Raw genomic sequence first — 19,918 nt, forward strand, 5'->3', positions numbered from 1 at the left:
AGGGGAGGGGAGGGGAAAAAAGGCTGCTCAATTCAAGGTCTGCATGTATCTGCTACTGGATCAATAGATTAAAATTGCTTACATTATTAGTGCTGAGACCACATCCTTGAACAGTGCTTTCACTTACTGACACCTTGTTTGGATTATTCTGTTCTGTCATAAGAAAAGATGAGCCTTTTGGGAACAGTCGATCAAATGTAATTTGCTCTGTCACTCACCCATTCCTGCTATTGTGTCTTCAACAGGAAAGGAAATTGAAGATGAGAGAGTAGACCCTGAGCCACAGACAATCACCAAAATTGACCACAGAGTGCTCTTTGACCAGCACTGAGTATCCTTCTCTCATATTTTTCCAACTCAAATTGCTTTACATAAATCTGAATACATTTCCAGGCATACCAAGGCCATTATAGAGTATCCTAAATTATTGAGATCATCATCAGGGGAAAAATTCATCTGCAATATTGTATTTTACTTCAAGTGACGATGACCACATGCGACCACTTCTCATGGAAACAATTACTTACAATTACTTGCAATTAACGCAGTCCTAATCACATGCAGAATTTGGTCCAAGTACCAAGATTAATGCACACCTATCTGCCTTTTGATATCCCCGTTAAAGACATTCTTTCTTCTTCCCTTGTTGAACCTTTTGCAACCATACATATATGTTGTCTAGGGAACTACAGCTGTGATTTAGCAGTAGGTCCAAAGAAACAACACCTGCAACCAAATGCGTAACGATCCTAATAGGAAAAGGCATACATTTCTTTCTGAAAGTATGTAAAATTATGCTAGATGGGATTAAAAGTGCCCAGTTTTACAACAAAATAAACATCTCTAATATGTGATAGTTCAAAGTCCTAGCCTGTTCATATATGAACCTCCTCCTCGGGTAAAAGAGCCTGTTAACCTAAGCACAAGGTTACAAAGAGGCAGTTGCAAAATGCTTACCTGCACAGTGCTGCTCAGGTATCCACTGCACTCTCAGCCCTTCCCGCTGGCAGGCTCGAGCATAGGCCAGGAACGACTCGCAGAAGCAGTTTTTATGGACTGGGCACTCACACATGTCTGTCACGCATGACCTGGAGAACAAAGCCCCAAAACAAATAAGCAAGGACAGATTTTGCAGAAATCTCACTGAGGTTTGAATCCTGTACTCTCCCAGTCACATGGAGTTCAATAGCTCAACGCTACAGCAAATTTGTGCTAAGCGGCAAGAAAGGTAAATGCTTTTGTGCTGCCAAATGCAAAGGGCTCATCTCTTTTTTGATGCAGAGAGAGCTACAGAGCAACAAGGAGAGAACCACACAGGAACAGAGAGAGATGTGTGAATAATAACTAAAATGTCAGACAGAGAGCATTAAGACCACAGAGGGAGGAAGCAAGCTCCATTTTTGCAACGAATTGCATCAACACACAGTAAAAGATTCTTCTCGTTCCCTGGAAAGAAATAATGTAATAGAATTAATAGTAATTATGACAGCAGTGCTAAATAGGTGACTTCAGCAGTTGATGAGTACATGACCTTCCATGAGAACTGGTGCCTTCTCCCCAGGTTGCCTTCAGCTTCTCCTGACTCTGAACACCCCAAAGCGTGTATATGTGTTTTCTAACCTGTAGTACTGCTGAATGGCAAACTTTATAAAGGAGCTGGGCTGATGCAGCATAACTGAGTAGTTCTTATGCTAGGAAACTGTATAGGCACTTGTCAATAGCACCATCTTCTTACATTGTGAAAGATGCAATCACCATAAAAACATGGCAGGAGAAAAGCTGCTAACATGGCCCTAAGCAAAACTGGTAGCGTGTGTCACCACTATACTCCAAGTTAGCTCACCCAGAATGCATATGCCCATTTGGCACAGTTCTAAAATACAGCTAGCAAGAGACAGCAGGTTTGCAGTTGACAGTTTCTGCATATGCAAAATTCTGCAGATACGGAAATGTAAGTTCAGAACTGCCAAGTATCTGCTGCTCTGCATGAAGGCAGCGACAAGGTGTGAGACGACACACTCAGCTCTTGGAGAAACAGAGCCTCGGTTCCTCTGCCTTCCTGCGAGTGCTCTGGATCCTGGGGGTCAATAGATAGGAGCCTCCTGAACCTTGCAAATCCATGTCTTCTATCCATTTCTGAGAGGATAAGACAACGCTTGCGAGGCCTCCCTAGAACTAGGGGTTGAAGTTGCATGCGAGCTCTCCATATTAATTGCTGTTGCTGTAGATCAAAGATTCAACTGTCTTTAGGAAAAGGATGGATATGAGCTGCCTTTTCCAGAAACATTCCCCATAGCCAGTGCTTGAAAAGGAGAAAGTATTTCAGACAAAGTCATCTATCTACAGCCCTGGTGCCCATAGGATACTCTGGAGTCATTGGGAGCCCTTTCTTTAAAACTAGGAGAGACATTTAGTTGCTGTCAAACACAGACAAGCTTCTTCACATCCAACAATGGGCCCTTGTTGGAGTACCTGTCTATTTCAATAACTTTTCATATATTCATATATTCAGTTCTGCCTGATGGTTCCAATGGTTCCATCAACTTTTTACCATTTTTCCTCTCAATGAATCTCCATCATGAAATTACCTGAAAATTCAATGCAATGAGTAAGCAACATAAGTGCTAGTGTAAAAAGAGCTGTCCTGCACTTATTGATACATACATGATATGCATATAGAATTACTTTTAATTGAATCTATAGCATGTTTGCATCTATAGACCTGTGATTTTCACTTGTAATAAACTTTCCCAAGACACTGTAGTTGAACTTCAATTTAGTTCTGTGGTAGGTCCTTTTACATCTTGTCCAGTACCAGAAGTTGCTGCATGGGTATCCCAGCTGTAAGGAATGGATCAACAATGCCCTTGACACTGTCATTGCTAGCTGATAAAAGACCTCATGTAAGCATAAAGGGTCACTTTTTTAATGTGACACACTAAATTCACACTGTTTCCTTCGGCACAGTATGCCTGTAGTCTCTTACCAGCATCCTGTTATGCCCACAGCAGGCACCACTTCATGCTCCCATGCCATTTAGGATTTGTATGCCTCATTTTACAGATAAGGACATACTTGCTTCCTACTGTCGCAAATCATTATCACCAAGAACATCTGTAATAATGTCCACAGTCAGTTATCAAAATATCATTTCATCATTTTTTTTGTTTCTGTGCTATTATCTATCAGTCACATTTTGTGGCTCTCCACTAAAATTTAGTGGTCTTTAGCGATGCTTGCCAGCGCCAGCCTGGTAACACATTCACACGATTCCTGTCTTAGAAATTACAAAACCCAAAACCTGAGTACTTACTCTGTTTTTGAGAGCACAAATACATCTTTCAGCATTACTCAGAGTGGGATGCTACCCCCTGCAATGAGTTTATACAGCTTCATCTAGCTCAAGTTCTTGTATCAAGTCAGGAAACCTCTGGGTTCACATCAGTCACTCATTCTTTTTAGTTAATGGCATGCTCATGGCAAGGCTAGCACTCACTTTGACCTGTCCTGGGCAGGGTTTGGAGAATGAAGAGGCAAGGGAACTGCATACAGTTTGTGGGATGGCAGCATAGCAAACACATTGAGCCTCTGCATGCACTCTATGCTGTATCATTAGCCCTTGGCATAGAAACAGCCATGGGCATCCAAACGGTCTCCAGAATGAAAGATGTCCAGTTTGTCTGAGATCAGCATTGTTTGCTTATGAGTTCAGTATGGGTGTCCAAGAAGGAAAGTAGCATGACACATTCAGCGCTTTCTGGTTCATTTCATTTTTAGCTAATTGTTTTTTTTGTTCTCCTGAAGTGTTTTATTCTGGTGACACTGCTGGGCTCGCTCCCAAGGCTTGGCCAAGGAGAAATCATCAGACAACAGTTTTTTTTTTTTAATGGATGAATTACAACTGCTAATTACTCTTAAGGGTAAATGATTATGAAAAATGATAGTAAAAGAAACTATAACCATACCATTCCATTCACCAATCATACCATTCACTAAACCATACCAAGTTTAGTCAGTCAATATATATATTTTTTTATGAAATTAATTGGTGGCAAGTTTAATACACTGACATCAATTGTAGGTGGATGGATTGGCAGTTGGATGGGGAGGAAAGGGGGCCTGTTATATCACTTCTGAAATCAGAGTGCTATGAGGGGATTCTTCGTAAGATACATTTGCAAAATTATTCTTGTAAGCTGTCCTAATCCTTTCCTCTTTCAACAATCTTTGGTATTCCTACATTTTTATTTTTTTAACCTCCGTATTGGCACATTTCAGAATTCTTTGTTTCTTTAAATTCTGCCTCCTCTTCATTCCTTCTCTGAAACTGATAAACGGATTCTGTGACTGTAACTGCATGTATGCAGAGGTTTTGTACTCTAACCTGACTGTTCAAACAACAAAAAAAGGTGCTTTTACTAAAAACCTGGAATTAAGCTGACAATGAAGCTCTACTGTCACTGTGTCATACTGTCCACTGGTGGAAACTTTGGGTCTTCCATGGTGTTGTGACTTTTCCAAGACCACACCATTTGCTTTAGTTAACTAAGAGAGAGTACATTTAAAACATCAAAAGATTAAAGTCATAAAAAAATAATCCCACAGGAAGACTGCAGCGGAAGTTACTTATAAAATGAAGCCATTTTACTGACTATGAAAATACACACAGGATACTTCATGCAGCCTTAACTCTTCCTACAGTGAAATCATTGAGAAGCATTTTGTCATTCAAACTCTCTTGATAAGATCAATCCCGATTGCAAGAGTAAGGTACTCATATACATACTTTCATGTGGAACACGTGCAACAGCAGGCTTTTGCTGTTCAGCCCTTTTCTCGGCAAAGTAGTTGAGATAATTAGTGAGAACACTCAAGAACACTGAATGAATAAAAGGCTCTGACATTGTTCACGTCCAACTAGGGAAAAGGTGCTGTTCTTCCTGTGAGCCCTCCTTCAAAAAGCATGTTATTTGGAGTTCTGGCTCTGAATAAATACCAAAGCACAGCCAACCTCTCAATCCTCCACTGGCACTACGAGCCTTGCTGTGATTCCTTTTGATGCTGCCTACGCTGCCTGCAGGGTCTGCGTTAGAGATGCCGCTAATTTGGTGCCTATAATCACTGTTTCAAAGGGAAATCCATGAAAATGAAGGCATCCGGCAGCTGAGGGACACACCTTGGAGGGAGACACATATATACACACGCTGCTTCCACATCTTCAAAGTGAACTGCATGAGTACGCTCCTTTGGCAACAGCCCTTTTTCACATTAAACCATGGAAAGTCTCCAAGTCCCACAAAGGGCAAAGAACTGAGTCCCGTGCTACATGAAAAAGAAGAAGGAAGGAAGATCACGGCAGTGAATCCTACAGCCTTTGTGACATGCAGGATTGAAAGTGCAGATGTTTGGTGTCACATGCTGAACATCAGCAGTCCTCTTCACTTTGGAGTGCACGCAACTCGGGCCATGTTAGGATGGACAGTGCCTTTTTTTCATTTCGTTTCTCTCATTTCTCAGCAAGAATGTGGTGTAGTACAGTTTTCAAACCTTTTGGTGCCTTCAGGCAGTGGCACCATGCAGAAAAAAATCATGGCCCCTTCACTGTTCGGTCAGCAGACGTTGCAAAAGCTCTTGGAAAGGGTGCATCACTGCCCCAATTTTGTGTGTGTGAAAACTGAGGCATGAGGTATTGAAGATGCTTGTTCTTAGCAGAAATAAGCTGTGTGCTTAGAAATTCTGAAGCCTGAAGGGCCATTTGCCTAGAGAGCAGGATTAATTTCCAGTCCCACCAGCCTGTGAGAGATGTTTTAGAAGAACGTACAGTACGCCAAATAGGAGTTTCAGAACAAGGTTGGCCAAATTTAGCACTGGTTTTGAAAACAGCCAAACTCTACACAACAGCCGGGTTGTATTCCTAAAGTCACAATGGAGTGCTCACAATTCAGGAGCAAAACTCAGGATTCGTTTTTCCTAATCCCAGATTTTCCCCATTTATAGGAAAAAATAAAGCCAGTGGCTCCTGTCTGTATGTACATTGTTACAAGAAAGTTTGTGTGGGTTGTTTTTCCCACCAAGTTTCAATAAATTGCCACTACTTATTTCTCCCGCTAGAGAAGTGATTTTAATAGAAAACGAACCATACTTCAAAATACAATGCAATAGCTCATGCTGTTGCAAACTGTTTTGCATGTTTAACCTTTCTAAAGTATTGAAGCTTGTTATTTAGAGCTGGAGACTTTTTATAGCTTTGAGGCTTGAGATCAGAGCTTTGAGATCATTCTCACTTTCTCCAGAACTTACTGACTTTAATTCAAAAGGAGCAGACAATTCATGAAGGAGGTAATTTTGCAGGCTGTGGAAAATACAGAAGTCCTTACATCAGCTGAGCATTCATTCAAAGCAGTTGCCTAGGGGACAGATTGTTTCATGCAATGGACAGTCATTCTCATGGATTATATTTTTCTAAGACCACATAACTGGATAACTGTACCTGCACATTCTCTGTGCTTTTCCTACACATTATAACAATGATAGCATTTCCTTAAATCTGAGATCTAAGAAAGGCATCTAAATCATTAAGTCATCACTGCTTCAACCCAATTTTCTGTTAAGTGGAAAAGTGTCCAGAATAAGCGGCAGGCAACCTACATGCATTTTGTACTGGATATCCCTTCCATGGTATAAGAACTCCCCTATCACTGATCTGGCTCAATAAATAAACAAATAAAACCTATAAGCGTGGGTACAGAAACGGAAACCACAGCACATCTTCTGTGAGCACTGCATATCAGATCTACTGCAGGCATATGTTTTCCATGGGGAAATCTCATTCATGTAAGAAGAGTCCTGGCCATAATGCTTGATAATATCAACATTATTTTTGGCAGATTGCATAGGAATTCGCAACAGTGGGCATTTGAACCATGAGTTCAAATTTCATCCCAATCCCTCTTTTTTTTTTTTTCTGTAAAATTGAATCAACTGTGGATTGCATTGCTGTGTGAATCCCAGAAGAAAGAAATAATAAAATATGTAACTTCACCAAAAGAAGAAAACGCTTTGTATGATCTAATATCTTTTGGGCACGGCCCCCATTTTGCACACACACTGAAGAGTTCTAATTAAACTGGATGCCAGTGTTCCTGCTCCAGATATAGACTTGGCACTTGGAGTCAATTAAACAGAATTACACAAGATATCCACATCCATCTCTGCCTTGCCAAGGCACTCTACTGTAGCAGTTGTTTAGAGAAGTAGGGTTGACTTGGGAAAAGGATGTTTTAAATGAAAGTGATAATTATTGTTTGTAATTTCCAACATAGCAGAGACAGACAGTAATTCAATTTTGATTTCTTTGCATATACAGCTCCTTTAAAAGAAGTCAGAACCCATACTTTCCTCACAAAGGGTAAGCAAAAACGACATTTTCCAGTGACGCTGAAGAAGTGAAGGTCCATACAGACTTCTGAAAAAGCATACTGTGCTGCACAATAGCACAATAAACCTACACTGCTTGCTGCCAAATGTATTATCCAAAAAGCCTTTTGAAAATGCCAAAAACAGTGTTCTGTGTATATTTTTAACTTTTATATAAAGAGCATGCTGTGCCAGATTTGTGCTTTACTGCCTTAACCAACGTTACCCAGAAGAATATGGTAAAAAGAACAATGATACGTTCTAGGAAATTGTCTAAAACGATATCAAATTGAAGTTCTAATGACACCTCTAGCCTGACATCCCATTTATAATCTTCCCTGACTATGTAATAACAGGGTAAAGGCACTTAAAAGGAGAGAAGGTGGAAAAAAACAAAAACAAAACAGAAAACCAACCCTCCCTACTTCCTTCTGCATGATAATTCTCCAAGTGTGTGTCAAGTAGTCTTTTTCTATCTTGTACTTGGATCCATACAGGCTCTGCATCTTTAAATGTTCTTTCTGATCCTGAGAATGGAAAGGTTGGCTTAAATCCCTCCATGGGGAAAAAGCCGAGCCACAACTGAGGAAGACAATGGAGTCCCATGCTGGGCTCTGAGAAGCATCTGTATGACTCAGAATATTTCCTAGAGATGAAGGTTACAGTGCAGTCGAGCAGCTGACTTGTTACTTTAACAGAGAGCAAATTATTGCTCAAAAAACTCCGACAGAATAGAGAAGCATCATCTGCAACCCTGGAAAAACTGATCCCTTTCAGTCCCACTCACTTTCAGAAAGAGGAAGAATTTTTCCTTTCTATTATTCTGTCACAGTTGTGCTGAGCCACGCAGGGTTTAACTTTTAAAGTCATGACACGTAAGAGAAATACCTGTACGTATGAATCTAGTTGGATTTCCTATACAACATATGCCTCAAAGTGAAACAGTTAAAAACAACTTCTCTGCACACGTCAAAATTTTTCATCCAGAATCACTATCAAAAGGAAGACATACAACATGTATTTCTTAATACATTTCAAGGAGTGGCCCAGTATCACGCTGAGACATGTTCATCAATAATTGCTTTCTTTTTCTTGCTTACTCAAGCAGTATGAAACAAGTTGTTCCACTTTGTTTGGTGGCGTTACTACAAAAAGTATGCCTAGTTTGTACATCTAATTGTGAAAAACAAGAACCCTCGTAACTCTGCTCTAGAACACAGAGTTTCCAAAATCGTTATAAAGAGGCCACATGCAATAAAGAGTTTAGACCAACAACGACAACAACAACAACAAAAAAACAGATGAAAATTTAGAAATACCTAGAACCTGACACTGTAGGTTCAAAAGCTGGAACCTGATCTCTGAAGATATGTATTTATTTAGTTAATCTTAGTTTAGTTTATACCCATCATCATCCACTTGCAAATATACATCAGAGAACTGGTGAAAATTACAGCAGTGGTATATCTAATGCTACGGCTGATCAGGTATTTGTGCAAAGTTTTCTGGCAAAAAGTCTTGGCACACTGACATCTTAATGTTCAAAGTCAACTCCTATGGGATTTTCTAGCAAAAAATCCTAACTTTCATGGCCCCAGTGTTCTAAGGACTGCAGCCCATGTGCTCATTACTCATTCTCTCTGGCTAAAGCTGTAAACACTGCTGGAGTCTTTCAACCACATCAACCTGTTTTCTGCCTCAAGAACCTCATCAAGTCTTCTCAGGAGCCACAACCTAGACATATTCCCAAACTTCACAGTCTTATGTTTTGAATTTATTAAACCAGTAAGATTTCTTATTATTTATCCTGTTTTAACATAATACAGCAGTATTCACACCACTTCAGTTGATCACATCATACCAGCATTTCAAATGTCACTCAAATGTGTATATAAAGTCTCTTACGAGATGAAAATACAGAAAAAATGTCCTAGTGGACCTTCTGAATATGCATACTAGTACTTTTAAATTTCCATTCTGCTTGCTACCTGCACAAGTTTAGCTTAGCACTTAGCTGCTAATGTGAATTTGGGATTTTCAGTATACTCTGGTGTAGCTAACTTGGAAAATCCATCTCATTTTGCAGTTTTTGTATATAACTGACAAATGTTTCTCTTTTTCTCTGTGTCTAGGAAGAAATTATAAAAAAGATTCTACCCAGTCTTCAGTTCTTCAAGTGGAGACTGAATAGTCGTATCTTTACAGAGAGAAAACAACAGTCAATCCAGGAAAAAGAACAGACATGTTTTAATATCTGACTTAGTAACATTTGAGTGATGCTTTCAACCAACAGTAAACATTGGTTTTGTGTTTTGTACACAGCAAATGAACAAGGACTATGCTAAGTGAATCTAATATGACTGCATTAACTTTCACTGTAGTAGACAGAGTACCCATTAGTGTATTCTGTGTGACAGTTCTCACCCAAGAAAAACCAGAGTTTTGCCAAGAGTTTACCAACATCCCTGACAGAACCTCAAAAATTATTCAGAGGTTTTAAAGTCATGGCCCCAGAGCAACACAAACCATCCAGATATTGCCATAGTCATGAAGTAGCCACATAAAATACCACAAGATTTAAATCTTCTGAAATGAAAATTCAAAACAGGAAATCTCCTTTTCTCTACCAACTAAATATACTATGGCCCTGCCACGCTATCATAAAAGTACGTCGTACTCAGTAACAAGCACAAAGAACAGGATGCAGGAAATATTTCCATTGTATAAATATATTCTGAAGTTATCTTCAGCTTTTGATGATGATTCACTGTGTATATTTCCAAGGAGATCTTGTGGTATAATAATAAACAGGCTGGCTAGTTTAGAAACTCGTAATCTTAAACTTTGCACATTGCAATTCGTGGCTTAACTCATATGCAATTAACTACAGTCAAGCATATTTTTCCTCTAGGTGGCTGCAGAGCATTTAAAAAGTTGCAAGCTCCAGATGGAATATGAAATAGAGAGAGTAAAAGAAAGAGTAGACAGGAGACTGCAACTCAGAAAACAGCCTAACTCCTCATCTTGCTTCCTCTACAAAGCAGAAGCCAAAATCTCATTTCAGCAGTCAGGCTCACAGTGAGCATGTCGTACTTTCAGCCTGTCACACACTCACATTGCATTTCATCTCAGATACTTCACACTTTGCTCTTCACCAGAGATAACGGGACTTGCAAGAAGTGACAGAAGAGCCAGCTTATTTGTTCAAAAAAAACACTCTCTTCCTGGTTTTATGACTTCCTGTGTGGTCTTGGCCCAGACCCATAGGAAGATGTAGGCACATTAAAGTATGATTTAGGTAGAGCTCATACACCCAATTCCAAAAGTTTGGTCCTGGCTCAATTGCCCTGGCACGGCATCCTGGCAATACTAAAGAGACAGTACCTGCTTTTACAATTCTTCGTACACATATGCTTTTATTCCACACCTTCCTAAGGTGGCATTGGCAATGGTAGGCAGAAGCCCAACTAGCGTCTCAACCCTGAGGGCATCAGTGCACAGAGAAGTGCTGTCTGACAGCAGTGGCAACACTGCCACGGTCCTGTTCCAGATTCAACAGATCAGGGAGTGAGTGTAACAGTTCAATAGCGACCCAGCAATCAGCCAGGAGGCAGAAACCTGGCTACTAATCGCTGATCTCTGAACAGTTTGTCTTAGCCTGCACTTCATGCCTAGAAAGCTTTTGATGAGTGGCACTCTGCAAGGTGCCATAGTCATTTAATCTTCTTAAGTGCAAGATCTCAGTTGTAAAACATCATACGGAGCCTGAAAATACAAAGCCTGAAAACACTGTGAAGTGCTGGCTCCGGTGAAATCAATGGGAATTTTCCTACTGGCAACACAGGAGCTAAGACCCAAGACTGTCATCAGCCTTTCTTGCTGTACTTCAAGGCTTTGAAGGATCCAGGCTCTTTCAGGGCATGGCTATACATTAAATTCAATCTTCCTGAATTAAAATGCTGTGAATTAAAATTTCCTGTACTAGACATAGTGACTCCACAACATATTGGCCTTGCCTGGGAGCCACAGGAACCCACATGGATGTTGTAAAGTCAGAATGACCTAATTCTGGGTGAGGTGGAATGAGATGATGTGAGGATACAGAGCCAAGGTTTGTTCTCCTTCATGACAAACTTACCTTACTGTGCCCAAGCCAACACTGAAATTTACTCGGCTAAATACAAAGAGACCTCTGATGTGAATCAGCAAGTCTTTAAAGAGAAACACTGGCCTTGACCACGAGCAAACCCTCCCTATCACAAAATGATCACGATTTCATTATCTCCACACTTTTGAAATATTTTCTTGCTACTTTATTGGTGATGACCAGTGCCGAAGGTAATTATATTACTTCTCAGGCTTGTTTCGTATAAAAAGTCCTGAACATATAAATTTGACTTTGCTACTTTTTGTTGGCTAGGCAGAGACTCTACCAACAAGGTCTGTGCCTGTTGTTAGCCACTCTGAGCACACTGCCTGATGGAGCCATAAAGCAATTCGTTCTCCATCACTTTTCACTCTGTAACATCTTCCCTGGTCTTTCCTCACAAGCAGCAGAGAGATCTCAACATTGTACCAGTTTGTTTTGAAGCTTGCTGTCAAACTTGGCAGTGGTTTCAAGCTACTTTCAAGCTTTCTCACCAGCAAAGTCTGTGGGTAGGAATTTTTGACTGGCTACTCCTTTCAGCCTTCAGAAACACGGAAGCAGCACAGCTGTGGTGAAGCAGCAACACAGCACAGCTCCTAAAGAGAAGCCCAGCTGACAGGAGAGGGAAATCCCAGAAGGAAATACAGAAGGAAGAGCTGTTACTGGAGGTTACACAGGCTTCATAGCTCACGTTCTCCCTGAGTCTTCAGGAACCACAATGTTTGGAGTTCAGACCTCCGGGAGGCCACAGATTTCTTCCCTCTGAGGTGAGCATGTGGCATCTACTCAATAGTCTGCTGCTCCCATGGATCTTTCTACAGGTGAGAAGCCTGAGGGCCCATGTGAAAGCACGGGTGGATTAGCTCTGTCAAAACAAAGATCCTGATTTTGTGCCAGTGAGGGGAAAAAGAAGGGAACAGGGAAAACATAAAACAGAGTGTATGATATATAGAAGGAAAATTGTTTTTTAATAGAATCTTTTCAAAGTTTTCCATTAAACTTCAGTTGCTTGCAGTGCAAGTTTTGGAATGCAACTCCCTCATCCCCTCAGGATGGTCTGCATTTTATTACGTTAGTAAGGAAGCCTAACTTATTCCTAGCAGAGCTACTGTATTAAACATTTCAATCTCAAGCCAGTGTGGCAGTAAAAGCCTCTCCTGACTGATTTTCAGCCACTATTTTGGGGCCAGTAATTTAACACATTTTTTATCACGTGCAGAGGAAACGTTTATTACCAAGCAATAAGTAAACCAGAAAGGATCACATCATAATGAGTGAGAGGATACGCATTCAAATGTTATTTGTATGATCAATAGATTACAGCTGAGATACCTAACCAGAATGAGCAAAGGCATATATCAGCGGAGGTGTTGGTCATGAGTCAACGGAGATGAACTAAGTAACAAGAGAGCACTAGAAGCTCTTCCCTTCCTTCTTTCCCTCTTTTCCCATTTCAGTAATGCAGGCCATCTGATTGTTAGGAATAGCTGTGCTGAAAGTAGGGGAAGGCAGTCACAGAGGAAACAAGCTTGGAAGCTGGATGAGAGGCAGTGCCATAAGTCTTTCACAGGGGAGCGTGCAAGGTGCTGTTATACACCCATCATACGTGAGTCTCATCTCCTCAAGGTGTCTCACCTCCAGACTTAACTTTCTTCAGTAAAGTTTGTGCCTTCTGATTTGATTCCTGACATTCTTCAGAAAGGGCTATAGGCAGCAATGTGGTTTCTCTGAAGTGATTTCTCTGGCTGTAGTCAGCTTTGAACCACTGCTTTCTCAGTTTCTCCTGAATGGCCAGGACTCATTTCTCTGAGCTGCAACATGGCAGTCCTTGAACGTTGTCTAGAGAGATCTATTCTTCAAAATAATGCAGAAGAAACACTTCAGTATGTGTGTGCATGCATCTGTGACTTTGTGTATGTGTATACAGATTTGATCCTCTTCTGCTTCTAGGTAAGTAATACAATAGTCTGTGCACTGCACTTCAGGTTAGACAGTCACGTTTACTCAGTTGCCCTTCTTGTGTTGCATTTGATATTCTTCCATTTGCTAGAATAACAGCACAACAAGAGGATCACAAATTTTAACAATGGTTTCCTTACCAAATAGGTTGATGAAATCATATAACACTTCCATGGAGATTTGAGCATCTTCAGCACACTCCACACAGATGTCAACTGTTGTCAGACCATACTTCTGTTAGTAAAGAATAGCACCATATATGCATTTAGAGTTTCTTCATAACTTAACATATTCTTAGGGAGATTATATTATTTTTAACGTCAAACCCAGAGGGTCTTAAAGGTCCCTTTATGTAACAGTAGCAGCAGCCATGGAAAGAAAGAATCAGGAGGCAACATAGTTCTTGATCCCATCTGGGCGAGGAGTACAAAGGGAATCGTCACGTCCCCGTGAAGAGAGTGATGGTGGTGGAACATTAACAGAAGAGGCAGAGTCCCCAGAGTCAAACACTGTGGGAATGAGCAAAAGCCACAGAAGGAAATGGAGGCTAAAGAGAAAGGCCCAGTAAATATCTGCAGATGCTGTCATCTGAAATGCGGGCTGAACCAACAAGGATGTAGTCGCACACTCATGTAGCACCTACTAGGCTTGGAAAAAAAAGTGAAAAAAGCAGCCTCACTGGTGGAGGAATATTCCTTTTAAGATCAAAAGTCAAGCAGCAATAAAATCCGTGTCAAAAAACATAGACGGAGGAGGTTGTGCATGCTCACTTGTGAACATCTGCACAGAGAAGCCCTCTTAAGTAACCATGCAACAGCATGGAAGAAACATCTGCAGTGTGTAGACCACCAGCTGTGCAGTAATAATACTTTGAATATCCAGAGCGCCTTTCATCTGAATACTGCAAAGCATTTTCCAAACAAATTAAGCTTCACAACACCACTGTGAGCTTCTTATTTAATGGTAGGATTATTTCATCCTGCACCAAAATGCTATTGCCGCCAGAATGAAAAGTAACACCTGTTTATCATCTCGCAGAAATGAACAATTTTCATGATGAGAAGTGACAAAAAGGCTGTAAGTTAAGTTAAAGTGCAGGAAGACTCGAGGTAGTCAGAATTAAATGTTTAGAAATTAAAACAGACTATTACCCCCTCCCCCTTTACTTGTTATGCAAAATGTAACATTAATTTTTATGCCCACATGCTCTTACTCTTTGGTCTTTATTTCACACTGGGAAGAGAAGATTTCCTTGAGTACATACTTGTTGTATACAGATGTGCTAAGAAGTACAGAGCATACCTTTCTTGGTTGTGTACACTCAATAAAATGTATTGCTGTGCACTGCAAATAGCTTTCCTTTGTACTCCTTCAGATCTGTTTTTATAAGCCATCTTGATGGTTATATTAGAGCACTGCCTTCCAAGACAGCATGCCATCTTGTAAGTTCTAAAACAAATTTCTTGCTGTGTGTGCTTTCAGCCCCATAGGGTACTCCATGTAAGTAGTTCTATCCTGACACTGCTGGATTTGCAGGATTTGACTGGATTTGACTCAAGCGCAAGGAGAAAGGCTGAAGAATGTGTCACTTGCAGATAGAAAAATATTACAGACACCCCATTATGTTTTCCTCTCTCTGCCTAACACATCCACTTTTCAATCACATTGAAGTGTTAGTGGAGGAAGCTGTTTGATGAGGAAATTACAGCAGCAAAACAGACTAGTTCCAATTAAGTTACGTACTGGCAGAATGATGTATAAAACTATATCGGAGAAGCCATTCCAAATTCTTCCAAGTTAAAGAAATATACATCTTTAAAATGTAAAATGAGCTTATCTGTGCTAGACACTAGCATCCTAGGTTCTCCACCTGCAAGGAAGGCTTTTTACTGTAATGGTTAAATTGAAAAATAGCTTGGACTTGTAAATGGATAACTGAATTTTTAAGACATTGTTAAGGGTTTTTGGACATGAAGCAAAAAGCTCTAGCTTCATCTACAGAGTCTATTTTATAAATATCTACAATGATCATGTCCGAGCTGGTTCCATCTGGGCATGTGGTTAACCTCAGACCAACTTCTCCCTTCTTCTGAGAAGCTGGTTATAGGAGGACACTGCCTGGCTTGAGAAAAGAAGGCTCTTTCATGGTTAAGATTTTCCAATAACACTCCGTGTTGGTATAACTCTGTCCTGTTGAAGCCCAGGGTTGAAGTTTTTTTGTCTGCAATGCCAGGTAAGGTTGGCCAGTACCAGCTGTTTTTGACGTCTCATCCTACACGACTAGCTCTGAAAACGTTCTCTCATACTTACATACTGATTTTTCTCCAAAAAGAGCTGTTTCTTTTCTCCATGGATGCAACTGAACACCTATGCCAAGTTACTTACTATCCCGCCAGGACTGACTACTTCATTTCAAATAAACCATAAAATGGCATGAATTACTTGGGGAGAATTAAATGTTCCCTTTCAGTATATGCCTTCATTAGTGTTTTTTTCCCCTTGTATGCCAGTTTTGTATGTTTCATATATGATTTTCCTCAACCAGATTTCAAAAGAGTGAATTGGAAGATCAACTCTTAAAAATAGAACTGAAAAGTATATCTTCTATCACATATAGCATCACAAATAGCATAAACAGCCATCTACTTTTTGATACGTGATCTCAATCAGCCTATAGCCTCACCAAACTCATGCCAACAGTATATGAAAGTGCTAGAGACTTTGAAAGATTTCTGTCCACTGGAATATTAGCATTTCTTACTGACATCTATTCCATTTTATTTTCTGAGACCATCTAATTAGAGTTTTGTGTTTCAGTTTAGATAAAACTCAGAACAGAGATGGTAACAAAGTTGAGACCTAAGCCATATGCTCACCAGTTGAAATGATAGCATTGCATTGTTTCCACAAGACAAGGAGAACCAAAATCTTCAATTCCAGACCCTACATCTGTTCCAATTTAGTAACAAACTAAACTCATTCTCCATCCCCCATAAGCATATCCACACATACGCACAATGGAACACTCAGTTTTAAGGGCATTTGCCTCTGGATCTGGATCCACATTGGGCCACTGCTAGATTCCAGACACAACCATAAATCAGTTCAGTTTCACTAGAAAGAACAGAGATTCAAAGAGAGCTCAAGGCAAGGATCTCTACCCAGCTTTCCTAGCTCCAAACCTGGCTCTGTGGTAAAACATTATATTTATTTTCAGCAGCAGAATAATATCACTTACATTCATAGTCTCACCAGGGACAATTTATGAGATATTTCCCTTAATCCCTCCTACATCTGGTCCTTCACAAAGCTTGCATCTTTCTTCAGAAATAGCATGAAAAATGGAAGGTTCAAAGCATAATTACCATTTTAGAAATACAGTAGCAAGAAGAACAAGAATTGCTGGGAAGGTCAGCAAGGCAGAGCCTCTGCTCTAGGGACACTGGAGGCCATGAGTTTGCCTGACCTCATGACCAGACTCAGTTCCCTGCTACTCAGGCTCAGAAAATGCTCACCTCCTCTCTTTCCATTCAAATAGAACCTGAAATTTAAGGAAAACAGAAATATAATGCCAACATTCTCCAAAGACTGCAAATTGTGAAGCAAGGAAGGGTCACCCACTTACATGTCTGTTTTGCACCATGAACTGTTTGAGGGTAATAGCCAACACACTAAGTGTTTTTAATGTTAAAAGCTGCAGTGATAGTGAGCAGCCCTGATTGCCTGAGATAAGCACATGAGTTTCAGAAGCGTTCCATTTTCCCCACTGTCCATTTTCAGACTTCATTTCACATTCAAGTACATGGGCAATTTGAAGCCCAACAGTCAACGCAGCGTAAAAAAACTTCATAGCCCCAAAACATAACTACATTCACATGCTAATACCTTAATGTTTTTTTCAAGTCAAAGTAGTTTGAAATGCCATTTTTTCTTATGTGTTTCCTACAAAGGTTGTCCAGTTTTAAGTTGTGTTTTAAGTTGTGAAATACCATAAATACCATATTTACGAAGCACTTGCAGAGAGTGCTTGGCATTAAAATCTCCTATTTCACAAGAAGTGAAGTAATGCATTTGCCACAGAGTGTTGACAATAATCCCATTGTAGAGGTGGGGAAAAGACTCCCAGCATCCTCACATTGCTTCTTTTGAGGATGCTGCTTGGTAAGTTGCTAATTATTTATGTAAATATCTAATAGAGGGAAATCACCATTTCATTTAATGCAACTTGCATACTGCTCGCTGAATGGAAACAGCTTTCCTCATCAGGCTCAACTCAAACCAGAGGCAGTTGTGAGATTTAACCATCAATGCAAGTAATTTTACATCTGTGGTCCTAATTTCTTCTCCAAATCTGAAGGCAACAAGCAACTCTAAGAAAGCCCTACCTTCCCTTTAGGAATTGGTTATGGGGAGGAACGGAAATAATGGTGACGTGTAGAATTAATTTCTCCCAAGTCACTTCTTCAGGAGGAGAATCGGCTCTGCCACCATCTTCCTTCATCACTACAGGAGGATTCACTTCACATCAGCTCTGTGATAGGCAGAGCCTCTCTTATTTTTTATTTTTACTTGCGATGCTTTCCTGAGGATGAACAAAATGTACAGATCACACCCCGTGACCACAGAGTGATATCTAAACCATGTTTCTGGGATGCACATGCTTCCTAGAGTTTCCTCTGATGCTGCCTGGAGTACCGCAGACATATGCTATCCGGCCTCTCCAAATCTGCAAGGGCACGCCCAGCACACAGCCTCCTGCATCTGACTTCCAAGAGCAGCAAGGAACATACGTAGCTGGGGAAGATGCCCCTGCCTTGTCACTATCAATGGATTACTTGTCTGGTATTTTCCAGACTCCATAGACATGCACTGTCCTGGACATACCATTTCAGATTAGTCAGAGCTGAGCTATCCAGGTCAAAAACAGGTTCATTAGGGGTAATATTCAGAATGGAGAGTTCTTCTTGACAACAGAAGAAACAAGTGCTTCCCGTACTATAACCTCAAATAACACAGCAGCAGTTTTCCTATAACTTTATAAAAATCTGTAAAACTAACTAGGCACCACCAGTCATGATGACAATCCAGTACATATTTTCTTTTTCCTGTGTTCTGTGCTATCAAGAGACACAGAGGTTTTTCCAGTCATTATGCAGATTGGGAAATGTGAGGTTAAAGGCTGAAAAGAAGAGCTTGGCAAGGAGCAACTGTTCTTGACTGTTATAATTATCTATGATTGCTGTTATTATTGTTCTATCATCAAAAGAAATAGCTCTATTGTTTTGCACAGCAGAAGTTGCAGGCCCTGTGATTCACTGCATGCAGTTGTACAGCACTCTGGGCTAGGCTTGAAATATGCTCCTCTATTACTCCTAAAATGACACGTGAACCTGCACATACAGTTTCCTGAGGTGGCCTCAAGCAAACCATCTCAGCTGCAGTGAGATAGATGAAAATTGTTCCATTACGGTCTGACCCTGAGCTAACGTGAAGGGGATGAGAGCTACAGAAATTGCCAGGCCACAGGATTGTATTGAGAGCATGAAAAGAAAGCCTTTCTTTCATTCCCTGGGTGCCAGTAACAACTGGCATTATGTGATGCTTGTTTTGTCCTCACATCCTGCAACACAAATGGACAGTCTCTATTAAGACCTCCACTTAAACAACAGTTGAAACAAATTTCTCCATCCAGATATCCTATTGCATTGTCAGTCACACTTGCCATCTTATCTCCAGGGAATTTCCAACCTCTTTGTTGTTCTGGTTGGAGTGCAAATCCCACCACATTAGGGAAGCACTTCTGGCCCCCAGAGCAGCCCTTTTCCCAGAAATCTACATAGGAAAACTCATGGCACTCTGAAAGACCACGTGGTGGAACTGAACCTTTTCATTCTAAATCCACTTTTATTACTGTTTCCAACCATCACAGGAACCTCACAGAGTGCAAGTAAAAAAAAAAATGCAGACACCAGAAATCAGCTAAGTGGAAATGTCTCTCACTTGTGATGAGCAGATCGAGCACCCAGCTGTTGTCCTCAGCATTAGCTTCTCATAAAGACTCTGAAATCTAGCATGATCTCAATGCTGCACCCATCAAACTGAAAAAAAAAAAGTGCCTATTTTAATTTCTACTGTCTGCATCTCCAGCTTCCCTTCCTTAAAACCTGCTCCTCAGTAATGCTGCCATAAGTTCAATGGAGAATACTGACATTAGTAAAGCTGCTGGGTGCTTAGGAGACCTAAACACAGGAGAGCAAGCCCCTCCACAACCACATTTCTACTCTCTGCCCACTAACTGGCAACAAGGACAAAGTAAAAACCCCATTGCTGAGCCAATGGATAAGCAGCCAGGAAATTTCAAACTGCTCCAAGCATGTTGGCCAACGGAAACCATGA

At 40.6% G+C, this 19,918-nt stretch overlaps 1 protein-coding gene across 1 annotated transcript in view; it reads right to left on the minus strand.

Moving 5' to 3' along the window:
* BMPER (BMP binding endothelial regulator) overlaps window positions 1-19,918 on the minus strand; it is a 144,870-nt gene that overhangs the window by 4,543 nt on the left and 120,409 nt on the right. Inside the window, exon 15 of the mRNA XM_031554058.1 lies at window positions 958-1,088. Within this exon, the coding sequence (XP_031409918.1) occupies window positions 958-1,088 (131 nt within the window). The remainder of the gene's footprint in view (window positions 1-957; window positions 1,089-19,918) is intronic.

This window comes from Meleagris gallopavo, chromosome 6 (assembly GCF_000146605.3).
Source record: "Meleagris gallopavo isolate NT-WF06-2002-E0010 breed Aviagen turkey brand Nicholas breeding stock chromosome 6, Turkey_5.1, whole genome shotgun sequence".
Classification (NCBI taxonomy): domain Eukaryota; kingdom Metazoa; phylum Chordata; class Aves; order Galliformes; family Phasianidae; genus Meleagris; species Meleagris gallopavo.